General features: G+C 43.2%; 1 protein-coding gene across 8 annotated transcripts in view; it reads right to left on the bottom strand.

Annotated features, from left to right (window-relative positions):
• LOC126424772 (uncharacterized) overlaps positions 1–27,503 on the bottom strand; it is a 112,037-nt gene that overhangs the window by 49,214 nt on the left and 35,320 nt on the right. For all 8 annotated transcript variants that reach the window (XM_050087524.1, XM_050087525.1, XM_050087526.1 and 5 more), the window contains one exon: positions 606–695. In XM_050087524.1, the coding sequence (XP_049943481.1) occupies positions 606–695 (90 nt within the window). The remainder of the gene's footprint in view (positions 1–605; positions 696–27,503) is intronic.

Here is a 27,503-nt window from a genome sequence, read left to right as displayed (position 1 = left end):
CCAGGTCGTCCATTTTGACATTCTTGGTGACTAAATGTTCCCCTTTATCCTACATCTCCATAATGAATATGCTGTAATAACTCCTATCTTCTAAGATTACAACAGCCGAGTTCACTGGACTGCACATGCATTCCTAGTTTGACAAACTTGGGCACCTCAGTACACCTCAACAGACTCACTATATATACCAATCTTGACCCCTTACAATATGTCTAGGATTATCTGGAACAGAAGGTGAAACATAGCAATCAATATCCCTGCAATTTGGTATCTGTAGAGGATCTAATCATTATTCAGTAGTTTCAGCTGGATGTACTACCTGAAGAAACTTGTGGATTCTCTTCAATCACATTATTGACGACAGAGGATCAGTATTAAAACAGCATTAATGTAATATCTCCCAAGACTGACAAATTTTCTATCTGGTGCGCTTACATGGAACATATCTACCACTAAGAACTAAATTATCACACAGTCATTGTGAGAAATATTAGCTACAGAAAGCAGAAAAGTATTCTAAATAGTTTGATCCATAGACTAACTATAATTTCAGCTTAAGAAAAATGTGTCAATGTACTAATGTGAAATAAATTAGGTCTACTTACAAAATGGGGAATAAGTTTCAGCGGCAATATTTGTTTGTTGATGGCCATGATGATAAATTTTCTGCTGCTTTCTAGAACTTGGGTTTTGATCTGGAAATAAAATATATAAAGCTTCAAGTAACAACAACAACAACAACAACAACAACAACATATGAAATATGAAAATGGAAATTTCTCCTTTTGGATGTTTCTACCACATGAAACGCAATAGGCTAAGAGGACAACTATTTCTGGAATGAGATATCAAGAATAGCCTGGATAACATAAATAAGAAAAGAACAGGAAAGTAAAGCCATTAAAATGCTAGAAATAACAGACAGCAACACTTTTACAATTCACGTACTTTATTTTCAAGGGGATTGAGGCAGGAAAAAAGAAGAACCACAAAGATAGAAAAAAGAAAAAGGTAATATGGTGACAAGATGAATGAGCAATGAATGAAAAAGAAAGAACAAGGACTGTACAGAAATTGAATTTTGTTATGTCATTAATACAAAGAAGAAGAAGAAGATGATGATAATGATAATAATAAAACAACAATAAGGGAGCATGATGATGGAAGAGGTCACATCATCCACTATGTGAAAAACTTTCCACTACAGACATCAGTCCTCGTTGCCAACATTGGACGATTGAAACTAGAAAAACATTGTGTGGAGTGATAAATCACAGTACACAATTTGGTGATCCGATGGCAGAATGTGGGTATGGCGAATGCCCAGTAAACGTCATCAGCCAGTGTGTGTAGTGCCAACAGTAAAATTCGGAGGCAGTGGTGTGGTCATGTTTTTCCTGGAGGGGACTTGCACCCCTTGTTGTTTTGCATGGCAATGTCACAGCACAGGCCTACATTGATGTTTTAAGCACCTTCTTGTTTCCCACTGTTGAAAAGCAATTCAGGGATGGCGACTGTATGTTTCAACAAGATCGACCACCTGTTCATAATGCACAGCCAGTGAAGAAGTGGTTACACGACAATAACATCCCTGTAATGTACTGGCCTACACAGAGTCCTGACCTGAATCCTACAGAACACCTTTGGGATGTTTCGGAACGCTGACTTCGTGCCAGGTCTCACTGACTGGCATCGATACCTCTCCTCAGTGCACCATTCCGTGAAGAATGGGCTGCCATTCCCCAACAAACCTGCCAGCACCTGACTGAATGTATGCCAGCGAGAGTGGAAGCTGTCACCAAGGCTAAGGGGATGGGCCAACACCATACTGAATTCCAGCATTAAGTCATTTTCAGCCGGGTGCCCGGATACTTTTGATCACATAGTATAGAAGTAATTTTGAAAGCAACACTACTGCACCCAAATACTGGAGTAAAACATGACCAGTGTAAATGCATCTTTAAGAAAAGCAGGTGTAACGTATAATAATGCTTTGCACCGCTTTACATCCCGCCACCCATTTGGGTAAAACTGCCAATCCCGTTCTTGCAGGAAACAGGTGTCTACACACAAAATCTACATTGCAAGCTAAGAAACCAGTGGCAGCATTATTCCAAAAACGCACCCGGAAGCTTCCCGACTGCTATATACCCATTTATGATGTGAGGACACTGTAAAGTTGGCCACGTCAGTTTTCAATGGTTTCACACATAATCAATTATGTGCAAACAATATATTCAATTAACGTGTCTAAGCACTCATTTGTTTTAAGTTTAATAATTCAAGCTCATGTTGGCTACGCTACACCCTCCCATACAATATACCGGGCAGCAAACTTTGGTTCATAATTGAGGCTTGACTGCACACACTGGTGTCACCTACATAAAGTGTCCTGCAATAGGGCCTTATCTGCTAATGCAGCAAGCAACTCTCCATTAATTAACAAAATTAATCAAGAATATGCATCACCTTTTAGCTCACAACAAGAGTCTGCATAAGTTGTGCAGACTGCCTAAAGTCACTACCCTCCATCCTGCAACTTCATGTTGCACCAAACCGAAGGCAAGCCTGCACACATGAATGAAAACACGTAGGGTGATATGTAAATGTTGCAAATAGAAGCCGAAGCATTCAGGCACAGGTGTGCTTTCAAGGGGGAAAGAAGTCTGCAGATGTGCCCTCTATAGCTCCTGCGACTCAATGACGAAGGGATTTCGAGCAGAATGAAGGTAAAATATGGCAACTTGTATGAGTAATTTAATTAAATAATATGAACTGGAGCTATGTCTTTCTGACATCACAAGTAAAAATCAGCAAAACAGAAACAAAGGTGATACAACATTTAACGAAACATGCTGTACATTAAAAGACTGGAGGCTGCCGACAAAGTGAACAAAACTAAAAAGAAAAGAATGACACTGCATCCACAGTACAGCCAAAAAAAGACAAATCACTAGCACCTCAAAAAGAAGGCACTGGCAGCAAGAATGTTTATGTACCGAAAGTATAGTTTCTTCACTGATTTCAATCCACCAGTGGCACGGAATCTTAGAATAGTGGATAAATTCTTGGAAGAAGTAATTGCTTTCCTCCTCACAGTGACCTGCTATAGTAATTTCTATTACACAAGGTCCAGCTAGAGCTGGTAATTATCCTTCTTCACCCTCAATTAAGGCTGAAATGAATATTTATCGAATAAAAGAAATCTTTTCTGAAGTAATATCCAGGTTCCCCTTTCCTCCCATCATCAATGGGACAAAGGGGGGGGGGGGGGGGGAGCTACAGCAATGGGAGGTGGAAAGAGAGGGGAGGTGAGGCAATGGGAGGTGGAATGGGAAGAGAGCTGAGGCAAAGGGAGGTGGAAGGGGAGGGGAGCCGAGGCAAAGGGAGGTGGAAGGGGAGGGGAGCCGAGGCAAAGGGAGGTGGAAGGGGAGGGGAGCCGAGGCAAAGGGAGGTGGAAGGGGAGGGGAGCCGAGGCAAAGGGAGGTGGAAGGGGAGGGGAGCCGAGGCAAAGGGAGGTGGAAGGGGAGGGGAGCCGAGGCAAAGGGAGGTGGAAGGGGAGGGGAGCCGAGGCAAAGGGAAGTGGGAGGGGAGGGGAGCTGAGGCAAAGGGAGGTGGAAGGGGAGGGGAGCCGAGGCAAAGGGAGGTGGAAGGGGAGGGGAGCCGAGGCAAAGGGAGGTGGAAGGGGAGGGGAGCCGAGGCAAAGGGAGGTGGAAGGGGAGGGGAGCCGAGGCAAAGGGAGGTGGAAGGGGAGGGGAGCCGAGGCATTGGCAGGTGGGAGGGGAGCCGAGGCAAAGGGAGGTGGAAGGGGAGGGGAGCTGAGGCAAATGGAGGTGGAAAGGGAGAGGAGCTTAGGCAAAGGGAGGTGGAAAGGGAGAGGAGCTTAGGCAAAGAGAGGTGGAAAGGGAGGGGAGCCGAAGGCAATTGGAAGTGGAAGGGATCTGAGGCGGAAGAGGAGGGGGCCGAGGCACATGGAGGCGGAAGGGGAGGGGGCCCGAGGCACATGGAGGCGGAAGGGGAGGGGGCCCGAGGCACATGGAGGCGGAAGGGGAGGGGGCCCGAGGCACATGGAGGCGGAAGGGGAGGGGGGCCGAGGCACATGGAGGCGGAAGGGGAGGGGGGCCGAGGCACATGGAGGTGGAAGGGGAGGGGGGCCGAGGCACATGGAGGTGGAAGGGGAGGGGGGCCGAGGCACATGGAGGTGGAAGGGGAGGGGGCCGAGGCACATGGAGGTGGAAGGGGGAGGGGGCCGAGGCAAATGGAGGTGGAAGGGGAGGGGGCCGAGGCAAATGGAGGTGGAAGGGGAGGGGGCCGAGGCAAATGGAGGTGGAAGGGGAGGGGGCCGAGGCACATGGAGGAGGAAGGGGAGGGGGCCGAGGCACATGGAGGAGGAAGGGGAGGGGGCCGAGGCACATGGAGGAGGAAGGGGAGGGGGCCGAGGCACATGGAGGTAGAAGGGGAGGGGGCCGAGGCAACGGGTGGTGGAAGGGGAGGGGGGCCGAGGCAACGGGTGGTGGAAGGGGAGGGGGGCCGAGGCAACGGGTGGTGGAAGGGGAGGGGAGCCGAAGCAAAGGGAGGTGGAAGGGGAGGGAGCCGTGGCAAAGGGAGGTGGAAGGGGGGAGCCGAGGCAAAGGGAGGTGTAGGAGGGGAGCCGAGGCAAAGGGAGGTGGAGGGGGAGGGGGGCCTAGGCAAAGGGAGGTGGAGGGGGAGGGGGGGCGAGGCACATGGAGGTGGAAGGGGAGGAGGCCGAGGCACATGGAGGTGGAAGGGGAGGAGGGCCGAGGCACATGGAGGTGGAAGGGGAGGAGGGCCGAGGCACATGGAGGTGGAAGGGGAGGAGGGCCGAGGCACATGGAGGTGGAAGGGGAGGAGGGCCGAGGCACATGGAGGTGGAAGGGGAGGAGGGCCGAGGCACATGGAGGTGGAAGGGGAGGAGGGCCGAGGCACATGGAGGTGGAAGGGGAGGAGGGCCGAGGCACATGGAGTTGGAAGGGGAGGAGGGGCCGAGGCAAATGGAGGTGGAAGGGGAGGGGGGCCGAGGCAAAGGGAGGTGGAAGGGGAGGGGGGCCGAGGCAAAGGGAGGTGGAAGGGGAGGGCAGCCGAGGCAAAGGGAGGTGGAAGGGGGGGCAGCCGAGGCAAAGGGAGGTGGAAGGGGAGGGGAGCCGAGGCAAAGGGAGGTGGAAGGGGAGGGGAGCCGAGGCAAAGGGAGGTGGAAGGGGAGGGGAGCCGAGGCAAAGGGAGGTGGAAGGGGAGGGGAGCCGAGGCAAAGGGAGGTGGAAGGGGAGGGGAGCCGAGGCAAAGGGAGGTGGAAGGGGAGGGGAGCCGAGGCAAAGGGAGGTGGAAGGGGAGGGGAGCCGAGGCAAAGGGAGGTGGAAGGGGAGGGGAGCCGAGGCAAAGGGAAGTGGAAGGGGATGGGAGCCGAGGCAAAGGGAGGTGGAAAGGGAGGGGCAACGAAGCAAAGGGAGGTGGAAGGGGAGGGGAGCCGAGGCAAAGGGAGGTGGAAGGGGAGGGGAGCCGAGGCAAAGGGAGGTGGAAGGGGAGGGGAGCCGAGGCAAAGGGAGGTGGAAGGGGAGGGGAGCTGAGGCAAAGGGAGGTGGAAGGGGAGGGGAGCCGAGGCAAAGGGAGGTGGAAGGGGAGGGGAGCCGAGGCAAAGGGAGGTGGAAGGGGAGGGGAGCCGAGGCAAAGGGAGGTGGAAGGGGAGGGGAGCTGAGGCAATGGGGGGTGGAAAGGGAGGGGTGCCAAGGCAATGGGAGGTGGAAGGGGAGGGGAGCTGAGGCAAAGGGAGGTGGAAGGGGAGGGGAGCTGAGGCAAAGGGAGGTGGAAAGGGAGAGGAGCTTAGACAAAGGGAGGTGGAAAGGGAGAGGAGCTTAGGCAAAGAGAGGTGGAAAGGGAGGGGAGCCGAAGGCAATTGGAAGTGGAAGGGATCTGAGGCAAATGAAGGTGGAAGAGGAGGGTATCTGAGGAAAAGGGAGGCAAATGGTGGTGCAGGAGATAAGGGGCAATAGGCAATGTGGGGGATAATGGGCAAAAGTTGGGGTAAAGGGCAGCACGGGAGATAAAGGTAAAGGGCGGCACAGGGGATAAGGGTCTAAGGATGGCACAGGAGATAAGGGGCAATACGAGGTGCAGGGGATAAGGAGCAAAGGGCAGTGCAGGGGATAAGGGCCACGGCCGTCGTTGGGGATAAGGGGCAAATGGCGGGGCGGTGAATAAGATACGTATGGCGGGGCACAGGCACAAATAGTGCCACGAAAGGAGGGGAGGAGACACACAGTATGGCGTGAGGGGAAGACGCACAAAGGGCAGTGCGAAGGGAGAAGGAGCAAAGAGAGGTGCGAGGGGAGCAAAGGACGGTACGAGGGGAGGAAGTGCATTGTCGGAGTAGTGGGCAACAAGACGGGAAGCGGCAGACAAGGAATTATGTAAGGAAGGGAGGAGGAGCAAAGGGTGTCGTGAAAGCAGACGAGGAGGCGCAAAGGACATCTTGAAAGGAGGGGAGGAGGTTGAAAAAAGAGAGGCAAAATGGTGGCACAGAGGGAGGGGAGCAGACACAAATGGCAGCACAGAGGGAGGGGAGGAGGCACTAAGGGGGATGCGAAGACAGGGCAGGGGGCACAAAGGCAGAGGAGCTAGCACAGAGGTGGAGCGGACGTGGTATAGAGGTGGAGGAGAGGTGGCACGGAGGGAGGGGAGGTAGCACAGAGGGGGAAGATGGGGCATAGAGGGTGGAGAGAGGTGCCACAGAGGGCAACAGGTGGCACACAGGGAGGGGAGCTGGTTTAGATGGGGTGTAGAGGGGGTGTGGTGGCAGAGGGGGATGGTGGTGCAGAAGGTTGGAGGTAGTGGAGAGGACATGAGGTGGGAGTTGGTACAGAAGGAGGAGATGGTGGAGGGTGGCGCAGAAGGTGGTTGTGGCGCAGAGGGGGATGGTGGTGCAGGGAGTGCGGTGACACAGAGGGGACAAGTTGCACAGATGAGGGGGATAAAAGGGAGGTGGTGCAGAGGGGGAAAAGTGTTGCAGTGGGAGGGGTGGTGGTGGTGCAGACATAGGGAAGGTGGCAAAGAAGGAGAGAAGGCCAAGCAAAGGGATGGGAGGTAGTGCAGAGTGAAGGAAGTTGGTGCAAAGGCTGATGAGAAGGGAGGGGAAGGGGGCAGAGGCAAATGCTGGTGTGAAGTGAGGGGAGGAATGGCATGAGGAGGTCCAAAAAGAGAGGAGAAGGGTTGAGCGTAGAACAAAAGCACGGAAGAGCAGCCGCAGGGCTTGATGTGGAGGGGTGGGGCGGGGGGGGGGGGGGGGGAGATCGGAGTGTACAGGTGTGGTTGTGGAGTGGCTGGGGGAGGGGGCCACAGGAGGGGCACAGAGGCCACAGGAGGGGACATAGGCCGCGAGAGGGAGGGGCAGAGAGGCAAAGGGATGGGCAGCAAGAGGGGAGGGAACAGGCAGCACGTGGGGAGGGAACGGGCGACACGAGGGGAGGGAATGGGAGACACGAGGGGAGGGAATGGGGGGCGCCATGAGGGGAGGGAACGAGGGGGGGGGCGACACGAGAGGAGGGAATGGGGGATCGACACGAGGAGGAGGGAACGGGGGATTGACACAAGAGGAGAGAACGGGGGGCGACACAAGGGGTGGGAACGGGGGGGGGGGGGGGGGGCGACACAAGGGGTGGGAACGGGGGGGGTGACACAAGGGCAGGTAATGGCCTCACGAGGGGATGGATGGAACGAACAGGACAGGAAAGGAAGTGGATGGGATAAGGGAAGGTAAGGGACGGAATGAAATGAGGAAATGGTGTTTCCAGAAAAAAGGGGGCTGGGAGGAGGTGATAGGGTTGTTGCAATGAACATGATGTTAGCAACTTCCACATTCAACTTTTAATGGCATATGGTAATTTAATGAGATACGAAATTAATGCTATTTGTGTCTGAACTAAGCGATCGAACAAAGTACGGGCTTTGTAAAATCAAGTAATACGGTAAACTTCTGTACTATATCAATATAATACTTCCACATGCTTCCAGCTGTTTCCTGACATAGCAACTTATCCTGATGGCATATTAATAGCAGCAACAAGTTCTAACACTCTATAAAATATGTTTTTGGTGAAGTTATGGTAAAATTCGAGTGAAATTCCACACTTTTAAAAATGTCATTCATTGTTTTTCTTCAGAAAACAACTACCATAGAGATTGTGGGCTTCGCAACAGTATTGCTTTCAATCATATGGCCTGGCATACCAATATGTAAACATGTACACTTGGTGACTCAGGAGCTCAGTTATTGTCTTACTTTGCTGGTGACTGAAATGCTCACAGATAAAATATTGGAAGAGGAATTATTGTTCTCCTGGATACACCCCAAAACTCCCTTTTTAAGTGCAATATTCTATAGCTTACAGGCAAGCCTTGTTTGCTACAGAACTGTATGTACTCGTAAATAGCTGCTAGTAAAAATGTTAAGTGTTATCAATTTATATAAGACATATGCCATCAAACAAGTGAACTTGTGGAAGACTTACATTTATTGACAAAAAAATACTAGTCTAACAAGGAGACAGCAGAGCGAGCAAATTAACAGTGTCAATTAAATAAAAAAGTTACTCTTTTTCTACATTTCAGGTATACTTGAGAATGAAAGGGTGTTTCGCTAACTGTGGTACAGAGCAAGTGGCATAAGGCTTTCACTCAGGTCATGGTCAACTTTGGAGCCACTGGGTTTGAATCACACTTCTTGAAATATCTTTTACTCTTTGACAGAGTGAAAAAGCGTTCACAAAACTTAACTGCTATTTTAAATACAATAGATTTCATTGTGACATTGTGAACAAAGTATAATAAGTCATGAAGCATACACACCAACTAACTTCAATCCTTGGTGCAAAATGTTTTCTTCTCTCCTCCCCCCTCCCACATTTTTCTTCTAGGGAAAGGGGGGGGGGGCAAAGAGGCGGGATGGCAGTGTTGGAAGAATGGAAAGGAAAAAAAGAACTGCTACAGAATTATTCGTGCTCATTCCCTCTCTCTCTCTTGTGTGTAGGTTTGTTTTACTGGAAGACTGATGTATTGTCTTCCTATCATGGTACACCTTCACAGTGCATCAGCCAGTGTCCATCATCAATACTGGGAAAGTGCAGAAATCTTCTTCAGCAAGCAAACAGGATGAAAACTATTTTCTTGCACATGCATTTCCCCCCACTCATCATTCAATGGAAAGCTAACTTTGTTTACACTTATGAGAGACATTTCAGAGTAGCTATTTCGATGTGTACCTTCCACATGATAAGCTGTGAAGTATTGGGCCTGGCAACTTGTTATGTACAAGACAATGGTAAAAAAAAATTATAGCAAGAAGCAAAATTTTAACCTAACATATTCTGCCCAAGGGCCCATTTCCTCCTGAAGTTTATCTGTAATAATCAAAATCACTAATCCCTCAACTTTTTTGGAAATTATCACATTACTTTAACTATGATACAGATGTCATTAATTTCTTATCATTTGCCCTACCCAAAAAAAAAAAAAAAAAAAATCTTTGTAAGGGCACATTACCCTAATTACACTGTAAAGGTTATTAATTTTCAAAAGGTCACATGCCAATGTAAAGCATACCACCACCATTACCATTATAACATGGGTAAGATAGCATGAATTTTCTGTGTGGAGGTGTACTGAAAGACCTTACTGCAAATAGGAAAAGATGGTACAGCACCTATATAGCAAATAAGAGCACATAAATGTCTCCATGAGATCATTCATTTAATATTAGTCCAGTAACGAGATACTTTTCGCTTGCAATAAACAAGGAAAATAAATGTCTTTTTCCAAAGTTGTTTCACAGAGGAAGATTGCACTGTAGTTCCTTCTCTAGACTGTCGCACAGATGACAAAATGGCAGATATCGAAATAGACGACAGAGGGATAGAGAAACAATTAAAATCGCTCAAAAGAGGAAAGGCCGCTGGACCTGATGGGATACCAGTTCCATTTTACACAGAGTACGCGAAGGAACTTGCCCCCCTTCTTGCAGCGATGTACCGTAGGTCTCTAGAAGAGCGTAGCGTTCCAAAGGATTGGAAAAGGGCACAGGTCATCCCCGTTTTCAAGAAGGGACGTCGAGCAGATGTGCAGAACTATAGACCTATATCTCTAACGTCGATCAGTTGTAGAATTTTGGAACACGTATTGTGTTCGAGTATAATGACTTTTCTGGAGACAAGAAATCTACTCTGTAGGAATCAGCATGGGTTTCGAAAAAGACGGTCATGTGAAACCCAGCTCGCGCTACTCGTCCATGAGACTCAGAGGGCCATAGACACGGGTTCACAGGTAGATGCCGTGTTTCTTGACTTCCGCAAGGCGTTCGATACAGTTCCCCACAGTCGTTTAATGAACAAAGTAAGAGCATATGGACTATCAGACCAATTGTGTGATTGGATTGAGGAGTTCCTAGATAACAGGACGCAGCACGTCATTCTCAATGGAGAGAAGTCTTCCGAAGTAAGAGTGATTTCAGGTGTGCCGCAGGGGAGTGTCATAGGACCGTTGCTGTTCACAATATACATAAATGACCTTGTGGATGACATCGGAAGTTCACTGAGGTTTTTTGCAGATGATGCTGTGGTGTATCGAGAGGTTGTAACAATGGAAAATTGTACTGAAATGCAGGAGGATCTGCAGCGAACTGACGCGTGGTGCAGGGAATGGCAATTGAATCTCAATGTAGACAAGTGTAATGTGCTGCGAATACACAGAAAGATAGATCCTTTATCATTTAGCTACAAAATAGCAGGTCAGCAACTGGAAGCAGTTAATACCATAAATTATCTGGGAGTACGCATTAGGAGTGATTTAAAATGGAATGATCATATAATGTTGATCGTCGGTAAAGCAGATGCCAGACTGAGATTCAATGGAAGAATCCTAAGGAAATGCAATCCGGAAACAAAGGAAGTAGGTTACAGTACGCTTGTTCGCCCAATGCTTGAATACTGCTCAGCAGTGTGGGATCCGTACCAGATAGGGTTGATAGAAGATATAGAGAAGATCCAACGGAGAGCAGCGCGTTTCGTTACAGGATCATTTCGTAATCACGAAAGCGTTACAGAGATGATAGATAAACTCCAGTGGAAGACTCTGCAGGAGAGACGCTCAGTAGCTCGGTACGGGCTTTTGTCAAAGTTTCGAGAACATACCTTCACCGAAGAGTCAAGCAGTATATCCTACGTATATCTCGCGAAGAGACCATGAGGATAAAATCAGAGAGATTAGAGCCCACACAGAGGCATACCGACAATCCTTATTTCCACGAACAATACGAGACTGGAATAGAAGGGAGAACCGATAGAGGTACTCAAGGTACCCTCCGCCACACACCGTCAGGTGGCTTGCGGAGTATGGATGTAGATGTAGATGTAGAAAAAGTTTTTATTTTTTTATCTTGTGTGTATGGTTGAGAGTGTGTTGAATCCAAGTTTTCAACCTCCAAAACCCTTGGGCCAACTTTTTGTGGCCAATAAACCAAGAAATTGTGACTTTTTTCAAGTTTTCACCTATTACTCAGAAACTATGCATCCTACTGAAATTGTTACTGTTACGAAAATGATAGAGCATTAAATTTTGCATCAAATGAGCTACTTAAATGTCAAACTCAGTACAGTCATTTGGCCATAATCAGTTGGCAACTAGTTCATTTGTACCAACTTGGCTAAAAAGTTGGCTCCAGCGCATGTAACTCGAAAACGGCTGTTCCAAATGAAAAATGTCAAGTTATCAAAGATGTATAGTATGAAATTGCGTGTTAAAAAATCGTCCAGTTTTTCACTTTTATGCTCTATTAAGCATTCATACATTTGAAAGACAAAGTAATTCCATTTTGTTGTCAAAGTTATTCAATAAAGTGAAATTTCTGGTGGGAAGACAGCTCTCTAATTAGCACACGTGTGTTCCCTATCTTTCTAATTTTCTTCATTCAAGTGTATTTTTATTCATTTTTATCCATGCATTAAATTGTAAGAGTGGGTTGTTAAAATGAAAAGCAAGTACATAGTAATGGCCAATAAGTATTTATGTACGGGAAATATAAAAATTTGTACAAATAAACAAATAAAAGGGTATGCCAACACAGGAAAAACAATTTAAATGCCAGAGGCTAAGCTTTTAACAAATTTCAATTTCATCAAGGTCGTTCAGGTGACTGTGGCAGGTCCCAGTCCAGCATCTGATCTTCAGGATCCATTGCAACACCTTCATTAACTTCCTTGTCCAGCAAAATATCTTCTATCTCTTCGTCAGCACTGTTGAGCCCAATTTCTGGGCCATACTTGCAAGATAAGACACAACAGTGATTGCATGTCAAGGAGAAGTTCAGTCCAGATTTGCAACATCCACATACTGCTGTGCATCCTGTTTTGCATGCACAGGAAACCATCTTCAGTAGCATGTGTGGTGCTGCATCTTTCACGTCGCCACGGGAAACAAGCCTGATAAGTTTTTCCTCCAGCCCCAGTTTTCTTCCCCACCCAAGATTTTACTTAATGGTGGGATCGCAGTGAGCACCACCTTGCTGTGCCCAATGTTGGTGGCAGTCTTTCATGTTTGAAAGATTTTCTCGGAGCAGACTTTATAAAAAGCTCATACCTGAGCCCATCCAAAGTTGCGCAGTTGGAATTCGCGTACAGTGCTAACATCAGCTTTTCTCCTGCCTGTGCTATTAAGCCGTGAGAGACTGAAGGTTTAAGAAATTCAGCACCCTGCACATTGAGGTGTGGCTGTTGCTCCATAAGGTTTAGTAATTTCTCCATTCATTGGTCAGAAAAGAGAGGATGTGGTATCATCCTGCAAAGGCAAATGCAAGATTGAAATTGAAAGAATTACTGGAGTGCCATACTCATGCTGATTTCCCTCTTCTCAGTTTACGGAATTACATGTTGTTGCAGTTGTTTCCTCGAATCCTTAGGAGAACAAGCACGCCAATGTCCTCACTTATGATTGCTGCACTGTCAGGCTCAGCAACTTGGGAAATAGCTGTTTCCAAAACTAAGGAATCCACATTTTCTACTGCCTGTCGGATGTGAATACCTCCATCCCCAATATGAATATAAAAATCAAGTGGTTCTCATTGCTGCTATTTACGAGAAATGTCTCCTGTGTGTTGGCAGCATTTGTATCTTTATAAAAAAATGATACCTGATGAAGAACCTGGTGTCTTTAAAAAAGGAGATCTCTCACAAGACCTGGGTAGACAAAAATTCAGAAGTTGAACGTCTTCTTTCCTGATCAATGTTCTTGTCAGACTGTGCAGCTGTGCAGGGAGAGACTGCCATGGTTTCTCCCATGGAATGGATAGTATTCACCCGGTCAACCGTGCAGATGTTAAAAATGGCTGGATGAAACTTTCACTGATTATGTTAGAATACTCAGGTTGTGCAATCTAGGAAGAAATCATGTCCATTGCTTCATCTAACTATGTGGATCTATGACTTCCTTGTTTTCTTCCAGACCTGATTGGTCAATAAAAATCCCTCTGACAAAACATATCATATTGAGCATTTTTAGTACAAAGGTTCTGATCACGGATACGTTCCAACAATTCATGAGCCCAGTCATCATTTCACCCTTCAGCAGCTCCAATGACAGTATCTGTTAATTCAAGTTTCATCACTTTACGAACAATATTTTGATTTGCATTGGAAAGTTTGCTAAATTTCTCCCAATTTGCTCACCACAATAAAAGCAGTGTTTATTAACATAAAATACCTTCCTGTATGATCGAAGATTCAACACTGACTGTGAAGAGCCTTTGGCCAAAGACGATCTAATCAGTTTTGGGTTACTGTACTACTTCTGACAAGCAATGTGCACTTCAATTTCAGCCAGACTGGTTAATGACTTATGATGTGCTGCGACTTTCTATCCTTACTGGATTGTAGTAGTGTTTCCCGTTCTTTCTGTTTCACTTTAACCACATCACTAGCTGCCAAATTTCCATCACATATGAAACACACCACAACATGTCAATCGAGGGAGATCTATGTACCTGAAGGTGGGACAGATTTATGTCTTCCCATTGGAAATTTCATTTCACTGAATAACTTTGACTTACAAAAAAACAACAAAATCGAACTACTTTGACTTTCAAGTGCATTAATGCTTAATAGTGCCTAAAACTGAAAAACAAGTTTCTTTTGTAGCACGAAATTCCATGCACTATGTCTTTGATAATTTGTTATTTTTCATTTGTAATAGTAATTTTTGAGTTACAGGGGTTGGAGTCGACTTTTTTAGCTAAGCTAGTAAAAACGAACTAACTTTGACAACTGATTACGGCCAAATGGTTGCACCCATTTTGATGTTTAAGTAGGTCATTCGATGCAAAAATTTAATGCTCTTTCATTTTGGTAAGGGCAACGTTTCAGTAGGATGCACAGTTTCTGAGTAGAGGGCAAAAGTCTGAAAAAAGTGCCAAAATATCTTGGTTTTTTGGCCGCGAAAAGTTGTCCCGAGGGTTCTGGAGGTCGAAAATTTGGATTCAACAAACTCTCAACTATATACACAAGACAAAAAAATAAATCCTTCTACCTCATTTTTTGCAAACAACGAGCTTTCTTTGTGACGCCATTACTGGACAACATGGGCGTATGAGGTGATACATACCACTCCGAAGGAGTGACCTGTGTCTCTGCATCTTCTTATCACTGAATGATACTTAGAACTAAAAAGTTAAGCCACTGAAAGTGAAGCTACAGGTACTTGTGTGTGTGTGTGTGTGTGTGTGTGTGTGTGTGTGTGTGTGAAGGAGTGACCTGTGTCTCTGCATCTTCTTATCACTGAATGATACTTAGAACTAAAAAGTTAAGCCACTGAAAGTGAAGCTACAGGTACTTGTGTGTGTGTGTGTGTGTGTGTGTGTGTGTGTGTGTGTGTGTGTGTGTGTTTTGTTTTGGGGGCTGGGAGGGATGGGGGGAGGGAGATATTTTTATTTGCACATGCCGAGCTACGATAATGGACGATATAAGTATTCAAAACAGGTTGGCAATCGCAGCAATTTCACCAGAGGGAATACCTGTTTGGATGAGAAAATTGAACTTCATCAAACTGCCAGCCCATTTTGAAGATGTATCGAGTTCCTACGAATGAATATACAAGCAATGGACATTAGGTTAGGAGAAACAAATGAAATGTTCTTTGAGATTTATTCGACAGCTGATTAGGAATACTGGTGAAAGGTACACTGATGTAGTCCAATTGAAGAGAATATACAAGTTATTAGTTCAACTTGGACTTCATACTTCATTTGGTTGAAGCTTAAAATGTGATGTAACGTTCCTTAATTACAAGCAAGATTTGGCAAAGAAGTAGTCTGGTTAGCCTTATAAGATATCACAGTCAAGAATAAAGCTAAAGATGATCCAATCAATATTGCACATTACAGAGCAGCACGAATACTGTAAGAAGGTTCAAACAAGTCTTCGGAATGAATAACAAATGGTGCACCTCTGTATTACATAATTTACAGGTTCAGATGTTGACGATGAAGTGTTCATGTTGCAACTGTGACAAAAATAAAGAGGACTCAAGAAAGGACTTGTGGTGCTCTGAATAGGCTGCTATAAATAATGCAAACTGCGTGTACACTCCACCATAACTTCAACACTATCTTTAATGTGGACATGACCACCTGGCAGCTGTACACACAGAGGAACAGCCACTGCTAAATTGCGGTAGAGAGCTGAGTTGGTTCCACAATTGCAGAGCATATTGCAGGGCTCATCATGCACAACTTCAATGGTCTTTTCAAGCCCCATCCCCAGACAGCGAACATGATAATTGTTCTCACAACCCATCTTCCAAACCTGTCATCCTCCTGGCCACAATCTCCACCAGCCTACTGCCATGCACCCTGTAGAGATGCATTCCAGTCATATGTCAGAGCAAAAATGCTCATGACAGAGTAGTTGATAAGTGGTGAGCACCCCAATGTTGGGAGGTGTTGAAATTGCAGATGCTGATGCCAGAGCTAACGATCCGGAACTGTACAGAAGTGGGTAGCACTCAGAGAGGTGGAGATGCAAGTTCCATGGAGTGGGCGCTGTGGAAGAAAGAGCCCCATGAAATCTAAGAATACAAACTGTCAAAGATAATAAATGTACTGTAATTGTTAACTATCATGTTCAGTATCAGATCTGTTATGCATGTAGTACATAGAGGCAGTAAACAATTTGGTAGCTGTCCTCATTTATCATGTACCGAGTTCTAATTTTGAAGACTATTGCATCTCACTTCTTATTTATGTGTTGGAGTGAATGAAAATGAGAAATTAGTTTTCAGCAAGTTTATCTTCATCCTGTAACGACGTGAAGACTGAGCCAGGTTGGAGGAAGAAGGCACACAGATTCAGAGCACAGACTAGCTGGACCCTGATTAATAATACTTAAGGGTGGCCAAATATTCAGTAAACAACTTTCATTGTAAATAAAATGAGTATTCAGGTGGCAACTTATTTAGGTGTTTAGTGCTTGAGGTGAAGTACAACAAACTATATAACAAACTACAACACAGTTCAAACCAACTCGAACACTTCACGTGGCGATCTTGCAGCTACAAGAGAGATAAAGTATAACAAAAAAGTCAAATCTCAAACAAATTTCGTAAGGAAGCGCCAAGGAGAAAACGTGTTGCCAAGGGCAACGAGAATACAACAAGATGTTCTATACCAGAGGTTCCCAAACTTTTGTTTGTCACGACCCCCTTCTGCCGAAAAGAAAACTTCCGTGTCCCCCCTAAAAAAATAGAGATTTTTATTAATTATCAAGAAACTATTGAAAAATTTGTGATGGTGACGTCATGTAACATGGTGGGCTGTTAATGTATCGAGTCGCAGTTATTACGTCATCAGTCTAGTCTAGTGATTATAAACCACTCCTAAAGTAGAGAAAGTCCTTGGTAAATAAGGAAAAATATTTGTGACCTTTGCAGATTAGTGGATGCAGGCTATTATTTTAAGTTGAGTGTAGCTTACTACTTTCACTCAGTCATGGTGTTAACGAACATCACTGATTTGTACACCTATAGCGCTCCCCATTGTCATTGCGCATAGGTTGGCATTTATGTCAACGCCGACAGTTACCGAACGGCGACAAAGGCCCAGTTCCCAGAACCAGACCAAGAAAAATAAGTTTTACGAAATAATTTTGCAGGCTACACAGAACTTTAAAAAATATGAATAAAACAACTTCCTTACCTTGATTACATTCCCATGCTGCACACAATTTCTTCACCATTATACGATTTTAGGACTACTCTTCGCCTGCCATATCTAGGATAAACTTTCGCTGTGTCTTCATCCAGAAGAAATACTATTAGTAGTTGGAATAAAATACCACACGTAATATCAGAATCCATAAGGATCACACGCAGTATTTATATTTAAATCAGATTCACTATGTTTATTTTATATTGTTTCTTCGAAATAGTTTTTTATAATTACCTACATGTAAGGATAGTTAGGAGGAAAATAACAAGTTCTCTTATAATGTGACATATTTATCATAAAAATATTATTTCCACACACATATGGCAAGAAACAAACAAATAAATCAATGTGAAGGATGAGTTTGCATATTTTTTACAAGATTTTGAATTCTTGGCTGAATAGTAGAAACTGCGCAACGTAAATCATTGGCAATACTGAGTTTGCTTTTAAGCCACTACCGCTGAAAATGCTGTTTCGCGCAAATAAGTGCTTGAAAATGGTAAATACAGTTTCAGTGCTTGTTCTGCTGTGCTGGGATACACCGTGAGATATTTCACCCAAAATAAAGGCTTATCCATCTTCTCAAAGTCATACTTCGCTGCAAAATCATTTTTAATTTCTAAGACTTCCTCTTGTAGTCTGTCTGGAAACACATCCACATCAACATGAAATGGATCCGTCGCTAACCTATAATAAATTTTATCATCACACCTGTTAGGGAAGTATCGTTCGAATTCGTCAATGAGGTGCTGCAAATGGTTCGATATTTTACTCTTAGTATCAGTATCCTTAAAATTGCTTTGAAATCGGGTTTCTTCCAGGATTCCAAATAAATCTGGGAAAGCAGGAATAACTGCACGCTAAAATTTTACGTTTCCATAGTTGTAACTTATCAGTAAACGCTTTGATGGCATCCCAATGAAAAACTATGTTTTACTCTCCACCTTGTAATTTCAAATTCAATATGTTTAAAGATTCGATAATATCTGACAGATAAGCCAATGCAACATGAGCACCAGGCTTTCTAAATTTCACATACAATTCGGTTTGTTTGTTATTTTCCAAAAACTGCATCACTTCGTCTCGAAGTTCAAATAATTTTCCTAGCGTATTTCCTTCTGAGTACCAGCGTACTTCTTTATGAAATAAAAGTGTTTTATACTCTGCTCCCAAGTCTTCACAAAGAGCTGTAAATAACCTGGAATTTAACGCACTCTTTTTAATATGATTCACGATTTTGATGCACAATTTCAAGACATCATTGAGTTCCTTTGGAAGTGTCTTAGCTGCCAATGCTTGACGGTGTATTACACAGTGGATAGCAGTAACACTAGGGTTTTTTTCTCTGACCAAGCATTGATGGGGCGCCATCTGTGCATACGCCTATCAGTTTCTGCCATTATAACTCATTTTTACAAAAGAGTTCAGAGATGGCTGCCATTATATGAATTTCTTTTGAAGTTGTCTTTGCAGAAAACAGCAGCTCTTCTTTAATTGCTTCATTTTCTATATAGCGAACGAAAGCTAGCAGTTGGCAACATTTCGCAACATCGGTACTCTCGTCTAACTGTATTGCGAAAAACTGCGATTGTTTGACAGCCGTAACTGATTGATTTTGTATGTCTTCGGCCATATCATCAATCCGACGTTTCACAGTATTGCCAGAAAGCAGTATTTGTGAAAGTTTTTGTTTACTTTCTGACCCAAGAACAATATCAGCAGCTTTCAACAAACAGAGTTTGACTAGTGTCTCTCTGATAATGACTTTTCTTGGTCCATGAAATAAGGAGCGATAACTCATAGAGGCTTCCAGTAACTTTTCTGATGTCTGAGCGAAGGATCCAGCAGTGTCCAACTTCATTTGTCTCAAATTATCACATTTTGCAGCGAAAAATTCCTTCGGCTTCTCTTTCAATGCACCATGCTTTGCCCACAAATGGCGTTCCAGACGAGAAGGTCTCATGGAATCATTGCTCAATACCTCATAGCAAACAACACATTGCGGCTGGTCAACACCATTTTTTTGTATTTGATATAATCATCATTGTATTTACGTTTTTTCACGACACTCATGGTGAAGTAAAAAGAAAACAAGAAGTTAACAGTATAATTTCGCACTAACACTGATTTTACTGAGGCACAACTGTGAAAGATTCAACGCGATTTCAGCAAAATCCAATACATCAGATATGTCAACAACTGCAAGCAACCGACTGAAATAAAGGAAAGCTACTGTCGTCTGTCGGCACCTCAGATTACTGCCTGTGAGGAGTGGGGCGAAGAACGGGGAAGGCCAGCCGCAGCGCAGGTAGTCAGTGCACTGTCTGTCTGCGACCTGTTGGCCGAGCAGGGCTCTTGCTGGGAGAAACGGGCTTTTCCCGGATTACGGCGGAAACAGTCCACAGGCACCTTAAGAATTTGCTACCTGTTCTGCGGTGCTGTTCTGAGGTGCCGACAGACGACAGTAGCTTTCCTTTATTTCAGTCGGTTGCTTGCAGTTGTTGACATATCTGATGTATTGGATTTTGCTGAAATCGCGTTGAATCTTTCACAGTTGTGCCTCAGTAAAATCAGTGTTAGTGCGAAATTATACTGTTAACTTCTTGTTTTCTTTTTACTTCACCATGAGTGTCGTGAAAAAACGTAAATACAATGATGATTATATCAAATACAAAAAAATGGTGTTGACCAGCCGCAATGAGCAGTGAAGCCTGGGGTTTTATGCGAAAATCGTTTTCTTGCCCTTATCTTTCGTTACTTATAAACGAAACGTTATAAGTTTTGAGATAACATCAATGAATTGGTTGTCAAATTTCCCAGTAATTAAGTAAGGTCATGGATACACCTCACACATCGCTGGAAACTGTGCACAGTGCCAAGCAGTTATCTCTATACTCGTACCAAAAGAAGCCATTGTCGCAGCAAAGAACGTACACTAATTTCAAATGAAATTATGCCGTATTTCAAAAAGGCAGAAGAAAAATAACTGTTTTGTCAGATAAATAATCCAAATGAAAGAGCTGTAGTACTGACCGTTCGAAAAAAAAATAGCCTCACTAATGGACTTCATTGTCTACCTAGCTGGATTATGTTTCATTGTTAGGAGTCACGACAGTGTTTCCAGAACAGCATGAAGTACTCTGCTCAGAACGAACACTTGTACTTGTTCCGCATTCACGTCGTGCACATTTTTCTGGTGATAAAGGGCATAACCCTGTCGTCCAAATTACGAACCCGCCAGTTCATTTGAAGCGTATACAGTCTATTAAAATCACTGTAATCGCATCACATGGGAATCCGTGGGTTGACAGGGTAATAAAACGGCATTTTTGCAGTTACGCAGTACAAGTAATTATTACTCTGATGAACATAGCCTACTACGGCTAAAAGTTATAACATGATTACATTCAGTTCATGTGTACAAATTTACCCGACTTTTCTGTTTTCCAATTGTCAGAAGTAAGTTGCTTACAAATCTGATATATTAGAATTAACGCATATCGTCTTCATAACTGTGAGAGTTCCTGTGTGTGACATTCTAAACGTGTTCTTCAAAAGCTGTAAGTTCTAGGATAGGTTATTGAGATAGGATTGCGGGAAGTGGGACGCCAAACGATTGCATTTAGCACCATAATCTATCATTAATACCTGCACATTCATTTTTATTAAAATATCGATATTAAAAAGAAATATTAGGTTTATACCGCTAACTCCACCCGTGCCCCCCTTGCAACATCATCAAACCCCCCCACCCCCTCCCTCCCAGGGGGGCGCGCCCACCAGTTTGGGAACCTCTGTTCTATACAGTACCGACATCAAACTGAATCAGACACAAATAATAAAACTGGGTGAAAATGCAAGAAGAACTCTGTTGGGGGAGAAACGAAACAGTATTCACCCAAGGACAGTGCGTGCTCTACAAGCAGTCATCAAAAGACAGCAGCGCACTCATAGCCGTTGACATATTTGACACATTGCAGCCTACATGCAGTTCATTAGCAGCATGCAGCCATCCACAGATTGCTGACCACACGCAGCACATCGGCAACATGCAGCCTTGAGCAACTAGCTGCCGACGTGCAGTACGTCGCCCGCATGCACTATAAAATTAACGGTGAGCTGTGCTTGCAAACAATTTAAGAAGTTGTATGTGTTGTGAGTGATACAATAAGACAGTGTCAAATAGAATTAATTTTAAAATTAAAACCCTCAATATAGACAGTAAGCATACTGATATGAGAAATAAAATATTTGTTTATGCCTGTCATTACAAGAAAGATGACCATGACATGAGAAATGAATTTAGAAATAATTTTGGGAATATCTGATGAATTTACTAAGCAGATACAAAATCAGTTTAGACGTTAATAATAAAGTACAGTCATCCAAGGAAAAGGTACTTACCAATAATAATGACAGATTTGCTTGATTTGATGAGAAACTTGAGCATTTGGAGGAGTGTTTAGCGAATACGCCAGATCATAAATGTTTTTAAAAAAAAATTCATACTGAAATGTTTCAACAATGTGACTTTGTACATAACGAAATTCAAGAACATATTAGCGAAATTCATACTGATGTAGATAGTTTGCAAGAATTTGCAGTAAAAGAGTGTAAACTTGTAAAAGATCACATCTCAGATGTGCAAAATCATACTGAACTTTAAGAGCAAAGGAGGGAGAACAGATATTCCATTTCTTCAAATGATAACTTTATGGGTTTGGAGGAGAAAGTACAGGTCTTAGTACATCAAACATTTCAAGAGAGTGCACAAAATTTGAACAGCATACAGCTTTACAGGGATGAAATAACTCATTCAAAGAATGAATTTAAACAATTGTGGGATGAGTTAGTTAAAACGTGACAAGAAATCACAGAAAGTCAGTGCAGAGGAAAATCATTAGATACAAATAGTTTTTTTAGAAGAACTACAATTAGGCAGTAGCATGAACCTATAGAAGCATTTCCCAAAGTTTAAATCAGACTGAGATGTACACCCAACATACTTCTTATGAGTTTTTTTGACATCTTTACCTCACAAATGTGAGAATTCTCGGAAAATAAATTTTGCATTAAGTTATCTAGTAGGGGATGCTGCTCAGTGAAGGAGTGCTCACTCAAAATAATTTACTTCATGGAAGGAGTTTCAAGATAAATTTAAACGTAAATACTGGTCACAAACAATACAGGAAAAATTAACTTTAGAATCACTCGATCTAACACACTACAATATTTCGTGGGGAAGTTTTAAATAGTATACAGAGTGGCATTTAACACAATCTAAATATTTAGACACCCCACTGGACTTGTCAGACTGGACTGTCCAAAAGAATGTGTTATTTTGGAGGGTCAAGAAAGTTATACTAAAATGGAGATTGGTATACCACAAACAGTGAAGTTCAAGTTAATTAATTTTATTCACAGAGGGTATGGACATTTTGGAGTACGCAGATGTATAAAACACATGATTAAAATTTACTACTTTAAAAACTTAGGTCAAAAAGTATTATCAATAATAAGATCTTATAAAGTAGATCAAAGAATGAAAGACAATAATCAAGCAGTGTTGTATAAGCTGAACCTGATAATATCCAAGGGATTGCGTGGCCTTATAGCAGCGGACTTCTTTTGTCAACTACCCACCAAGAGGGGAGGAGTGAATATCATATTTGTATAGTAGAGTGTTGGTCAAAGTACTTTATGCTCTATCCAACCATACAAGTTAATACTGAAACAGTAATTAGGTGTTTAAAGGAACATTTCAATGATGTAGGAAAACCTCGTAGGGTATTGACAGGCAATGGACCACAGTTTACCAGCCAAGCCTTTAAAGAATTTTTAGAGTGGGAAAAATGTTAAGCACAATGATATTTCAAAATAACATCTGCAAAGCAGCCCTTGTGAACGAATAATGAAGGAAATTGCTCAACTTCATAGAACCAGTCGATCAAAGCAATGTACAGATTGCGCACAATTGATTCCAGTTTCAAATGATTAAATGATTATTAACAAACTGCAACACCTAACTACAGGCCTATCACCTATATAAATAACGAAGAAGCTTTGTTGAAATTATTTAGTTGGCCAAAACACAAAACCTTGCCAAAAAGAAGAAATACAACAGCAAGGAACAAAAAGCCTAACACACAGTGCAGATCTACGAGTCCAACGGTACAATGAGAAAGCGCAAGTACCACAGTTTAATATTGGAGGCCTAATGTTAATTACTGATCATCATGTGAGCTCAAATATTAAGGATGAGACCAGTGAATTTTTTCGTAAGTATGCTGGACCCTACAGAGTTGAACGAGTTTCTCACCCACAGGCATTATTTCTAGTAGAGTCAACTATGGGAAAAGAAAAAGGACTATACAATGTACAGACGGTAAAGAAATTTAAACAACAGAGCATCTGACTAGAAGCCCAGTCAAGCATTGGTTTTTACTCTGAACAATATGAATTAGGTAATTTTTTAACTTTTATATTTAATGATTGTGGATGGGTATGTGTTCATTTTATAGGGGAGGTGTGGGATTTGCAAGCATTACAAGCCACACACACATGCAAACAGGGTACAATCATGCACAAAATCTCAAGCAGATGTGGGAAACATTATAGGAACAAAGAGGAATAAAGGGACCAGGTGTCAGAACAATCCAAAGATAAGAGTGACAAGCTAACATGTAGAAGGGAAAGGGCTTTGGAAGAGAGTAGTGATAGGAAGAACAGCCAGGTAGGAGAAATGTACAGGGAAAATCAGGAGTCTGTAGGGTTTCCTGGTGGGGGATGTAGAGATAGGAAAAAGAAAAACAGAAGGGAGAAGTACTGGGGTAAACAAAATAATAGTAAAGAAGCTACATGATGCACTTAATGGGAGTTTATGGGTAAGGAACTTATACCAGCTTTGGTTCGACCCAGGGAAGGGATAACCTTAACCACTTTGTAGGAGTTTATGGGTGAGCTGCCCCAGAGAAGGGAACTTATAACAGGTTCAGGTGGACCCGAGAAAGGAAGGACCCCGACAACTTTATGGGAAATGAGGTACATCGCATTAGCGAGGGTACGAAGTTATAGGAGAGTACCTAATCCCTGGAAGGGCAATGTTGAGAAGTGTTTACGAGTATTACTACTTGCTCAAGGGTAGAGACCCTGGATAAGGGAGCTTTTCCTCCAGATTGATTAAATAAAATTATTGAAGTCAAGTAATTTACCTGTTTCTGAGGAGTGCTCTGACGTTTGATCCTAGAAGTACAGATATTTACCTTCCCCGAGAAAGAAATAGATTTTTGTGATACGGTATAATGAAATATGCGTCAATCGAAAAACAAAACACTAAGAAAGCAGCTACATGGGTAGCACAGTACTTGTGGCGTGCCCATGGGTTTTTTTTAGATTAGGTTCCTCCCCATGGGAAACAAACCGTTGGCCTGAAAAATTACCAGTTCATGTAACTGATGTGGGTGTGCCAACTGTAAAAATTGTTATTTCGCCGAAACAGGTCATTCCAAAGGATTTAAATAAGCTTAATCTCGTGTTAGTAAATTGTCGAAGTGTCTGTAGCAAGATCCCTGAGTTACTCTCTGAAACAAACAGTAGCAATGCCAATATTGTATTAGGTACTGAAAGCTGGTTGAAACCAAACATAAAAAGCAGTGAAATTTTGAACTCAGATTGGACAATGTTTAGGAAGGATAGGACTGATGCTACGGGAGGTGGCATGTTCACTGCAGTTAAAAGCTGTTTAAACACAGTTGAGATCGATAATGGGTCAGACTGTGAAATAGTCTGGATAAAGTTGTCAATCAGACAAGGATTGACCATTGTATTAGGATGTTTTTATAGACCACCAGAGTCTGCAACAAACATCGCAGAACGTTTCAGGGAAAGTCTTGAGTACATAGGAAATAAATATCCAAATTATCCATTAGTTATAGGTGGAGACTTTAATCTGGTATCCATTGACTAGGAAAATTATACATTTATCATAGGAGGCAGAAGCAAAGATTCGTGTGAAGTTATTCTAGGAGCGCTCTCAACATACAACCTTGAGTAATTGGTTAGAAAACCAAATCAAGATGGGAATGTATTAGATATCTTGGCGACAAACAGACCTGATCTCTTTGAGGAAGTTAATCTAGAAGAAGGTATTAGCAACCATAATGTTGTTGTGGCTTCTATGTCAGTTGAGCTCCAAGCATTCATTACGGGACGCAAGATACTGAGCATCTTTGGTCAGAATTTAAGAGTATTGTCCACCATGTGCTAGAGAAGTATGTGCCAAGCAAAAATATAGGGGAGAGAAAGTATCCACCTTGGTACAACAAACATTAGGAAAATGCTGAGAAAGCAGAGAATTATGCACAGTCATTTTAAATGTAGTCACTGACCCGCTGACAAACAGAAATTATACGAAATGAAAGCAGCTGTCAGAAGGACAATGAGAGATTTTTTTAAACGAATTTGAAAGCAATATTTTATCTGCAGATTCTAAAAATAACCCCAAAAAGTTTTGGTCGTACGTAAAATCTATGAACGCTACAAATAATTCAATACCTTCTCTTGCTGACAGTATGGGTAATGTAACCGATGATGATAAACAGAATGCCGAAATTCTAAACCTAGCTTTCAAAAACTTGTTTACAGTAGAGGACTGCAGCACCATTCCCCCTTTCAATTATCGAACAAACGCAAAGATGGCTGATATAGTGTTTAGCGTATCTGGGATTGTAAAACAGTTAAGATCCTTAGACGCCAGGAAGGCATCTGGCCCAGATGGTATCCCCATAAGACTATATGTTGACTATGCTACAAGTATAGCACCATTCTTATCCATCATCTATCAGAGATCATTGGAACAGTGGGACGTTCCATGTGACTGGAAGAAGGCCCTGGTCATAGTAATCTATAACAAGGGTAGATAATTGGATGCACAAAATTACTGGCCAATTTCACTGACACCAATTTGTAGTAGAATCATGGAACATATTTTGTGTTCAGACATAATGACCTTTCTTGACTCTGAGAAGCCCATCTGCAGAAACCAGCACAGTTTTAGGAACCAGCGGTCATGCGAGGCACAGCTGGCCCTCTTTGCGCATGATGTAGAACAAGCTCTAGATACCGGCTCGCAGGTTGATGCCATATTTCTAGACTTTCGAAAGGCGTTCGACTCAGTTCCGCACTGTTGCTTGCTACAAAAAAGTGTGCACTTACGGTCTATCCTATGACATATGCAGTTGGATAGAAAGTTTTCTAACAGACAGGTAACAGTATGTCGTCCTGAACCGGGTGACTTCAACAGAAACAAGAGTAACTTCAGGTGTGCCCCAGGGCAGTGTAATAGGTCCGCTGCTTTTTATTATTTACATAAACGATCTGGTTGATGGTACTGACAGCGGCATTAGACTGTTTGCTGATGATGCTGTAGTCTACAGAAAGTAGTATCACATGAAAGTTGTGAACAAATCAATGAGGATTTGCAGAAAATTAATGTGTGGTGTAATGACAGGCAGTTATCTCTCAATATTAGTAAGTGTAGCCAACTGCGTATAACAAGGCGAAAATCCCCATTAATGTACAAGTACAAAATAAATGTCAAGTCTTTGAAAGCGGTAGTATCCGTCAAATATCTGGGTGTGACTATTCGAAATGATCTCAAATGGAATGATCAGACTACACACGTAACGGGTAAGGCAAACTCTAGATTGTTGTTTATTGGTAGAATCCTGAAGTGATGAAATCCTTCAACAAAGGAAATAGCTTACAATACTTTAGTTCATCCAGTCTTACAGTATTGTTCGTCTATATGGGACCCTAACCAGTTGGGTCTGATTCAAGAGATTGAAAAAGTCCAGAGAAAAGCAGCAAGATTCATGATTGGTACATTTAGCCATCGCGAGAGTGTTACAAATCTAATAGAAAGTTTGAAGTGGGACACTCTTGCAGATAGATGGCGCACTAAACGGAAGGGGCTGCTCACTAAATTCTGAAATCTGATCTTCACTGAGGATGTAGAGCATATATTATTACCACCAACTTTCAAATCGCGAAACGATCACCATTCAAAGATGAGGGAAATTAGAGCTCGTACTGAGGCATTCAGACAGTCGTTTTTCCCTCGTGCGATCCACAAGTGGGACAGGGGGGAGGGGGGGGGGGGGGGGAATATGACTTTGGCGTGAACTGTGCCCTCTGCCACACACCGCTTGGTGGCTAGTGGAGTATATATGTAGATGTAGATGTAGAAATACTT

This window comes from Schistocerca serialis, chromosome 10 (genome assembly GCF_023864345.2).
Source record: "Schistocerca serialis cubense isolate TAMUIC-IGC-003099 chromosome 10, iqSchSeri2.2, whole genome shotgun sequence".
Taxonomy (NCBI): domain Eukaryota; kingdom Metazoa; phylum Arthropoda; class Insecta; order Orthoptera; family Acrididae; genus Schistocerca; species Schistocerca serialis.
This window is presented reverse-complemented; position numbering and strand designations above follow the sequence as displayed.